At 43.5% G+C, this 1,445-nt stretch overlaps 1 protein-coding gene across 1 annotated transcript in view; it reads right to left on the reverse strand.

Moving 5' to 3' along the window:
- The window catches only part of LOC107577732 (paired amphipathic helix protein Sin3a-like), a gene marked incomplete at both ends in the record, with an annotated part of 2,122 nt that extends 916 nt beyond the window's left edge, over positions 1-1,206 (reverse strand). Inside the window, 2 exons of the mRNA XM_016263773.1 lie at positions 361-928; positions 1,023-1,206. Of these exons, the coding sequence (XP_016119259.1) occupies positions 361-928; positions 1,023-1,206 (752 nt within the window). The remainder of the gene's footprint in view (positions 1-360; positions 929-1,022) is intronic.
- Positions 1,207-1,445: the final 239 nt, after the last annotated feature.

Raw genomic sequence — 1,445 nt, forward strand, 5'->3', positions numbered from 1 at the left:
AGTTGTGTAGTGTAGACGGAGATCGTTTCTGAAACGCAGCGGAAACGGCAGTGTAGATGAGGATCGTTTTCATTTTAAAACGCCGTTTTAAAACAAAAATGCACTAGTGTAAATGGGGCCTTAATCTACGAGTCGCTAAAGTAGTTTCCATGGAGACAGCGCCCTGAAGGTTACAGCTAAATCTGAGAGAAATATCATTAGCTCTAACCATGTGTTAAGACCCTTGAGAGCGACTGGTGATAAAACATCCACTTGTCTTCGCAAATTTAGGACGTCTCGCACTCAAGTTCTCAACTTTGGTGTGAACCGTGCTGACACAATGACTACCTGCTTAAAACCTGAGTGAAATCTGAAACTTACTGGGTTCCTTCAAACGCAGCTGGATGGCCGGGTTGTCGTTCTTCTCTCTTTTCAGTCCCAACACGTTTCTTTCCCACTCTCTCTCTCTGGCATCTTCCTCTATCTGTTTTTCCGCCTGCGCGTAGATCCGTAGCAGTCGGGAGCACAGGATCTGATGCAGCCGCAGAAAGATGTACCAGTTATTGTTGACATAGAAGAGGTTGTAGGCATCGTCACAGTTACTCAGCTTCTGCTGGGTAGCTGCTGTATGGCTGAAGAGGAGCTTAGACTTTGTTGATGTCGTCCCATTGTGCTTTTTAGTCCCGTCTTCGTCTGGTTCGGTCTCCTCTTCATCCTCCTCCTCCACATCAGAAAGCTCACCGCGTCGGATGAACAGCATGTCGGGGATGAAATGGTATATGATCTGTTTGATTTTGTACTTGTCGTCTTTGTGGATGCCGGACTGCCTCTTGACGTGGTGGATGATGAGAGCAGCCGCGTCTTCCAGGATCTGGCTGTCATCGTACATGAAGGTCATGTGAGGGCCTGAGGGAGGGGCGGCATTGTCATCTGAAGCCTGCTCTTGCCGCTAAGTGGATGAAAAGGCCATTATGTGCAACCAGACAACATTTAAAATATTTTGCATTTTTGGATTCAAAATGTACATTTGGAACGTTTCATACCTCATCATAAAGAGTCTCGATTTCATTGAGCAGCATCTTGGAGCGAAACACCTTTGTGTCGTTCTGTTTGAAGTTAATACCTTGGTGATCTAAAGACTTCAGGTAATACTTCTCATTCTGTTCCCTCCAGATCTTATTGAAGCCACGCTGAGCCTCTCGCCACTCTTCTTCTTTAGTTTTCAGCCTAAGAAGACAAACATAATGAATTCTGTGAGGAAAACCTGAAATGAAAAGAACTGTTTAAAACAGAGCTCTCTCTATCCGAAAAAAAAGTATTTGAGATGGTTAGAAAACACAATGATGCTATTGGATAGCAATAATATGGTAAATTACTTGGGTACTAGGACTGCATTTGTTTGTTTGTTTGCAATTTAACATTGGCTAGATATTAGTGATTAAATAACAAAAGCCATAAACAACACA

The sequence above is a fragment of the Sinocyclocheilus grahami genome, unplaced genomic scaffold (assembly GCF_001515645.1).
Source record: "Sinocyclocheilus grahami isolate Dianchi unplaced genomic scaffold, SAMN03320097.WGS_v1.1 scaffold7024.1, whole genome shotgun sequence".
NCBI lineage: Eukaryota > Metazoa > Chordata > Actinopteri > Cypriniformes > Cyprinidae > Sinocyclocheilus > Sinocyclocheilus grahami.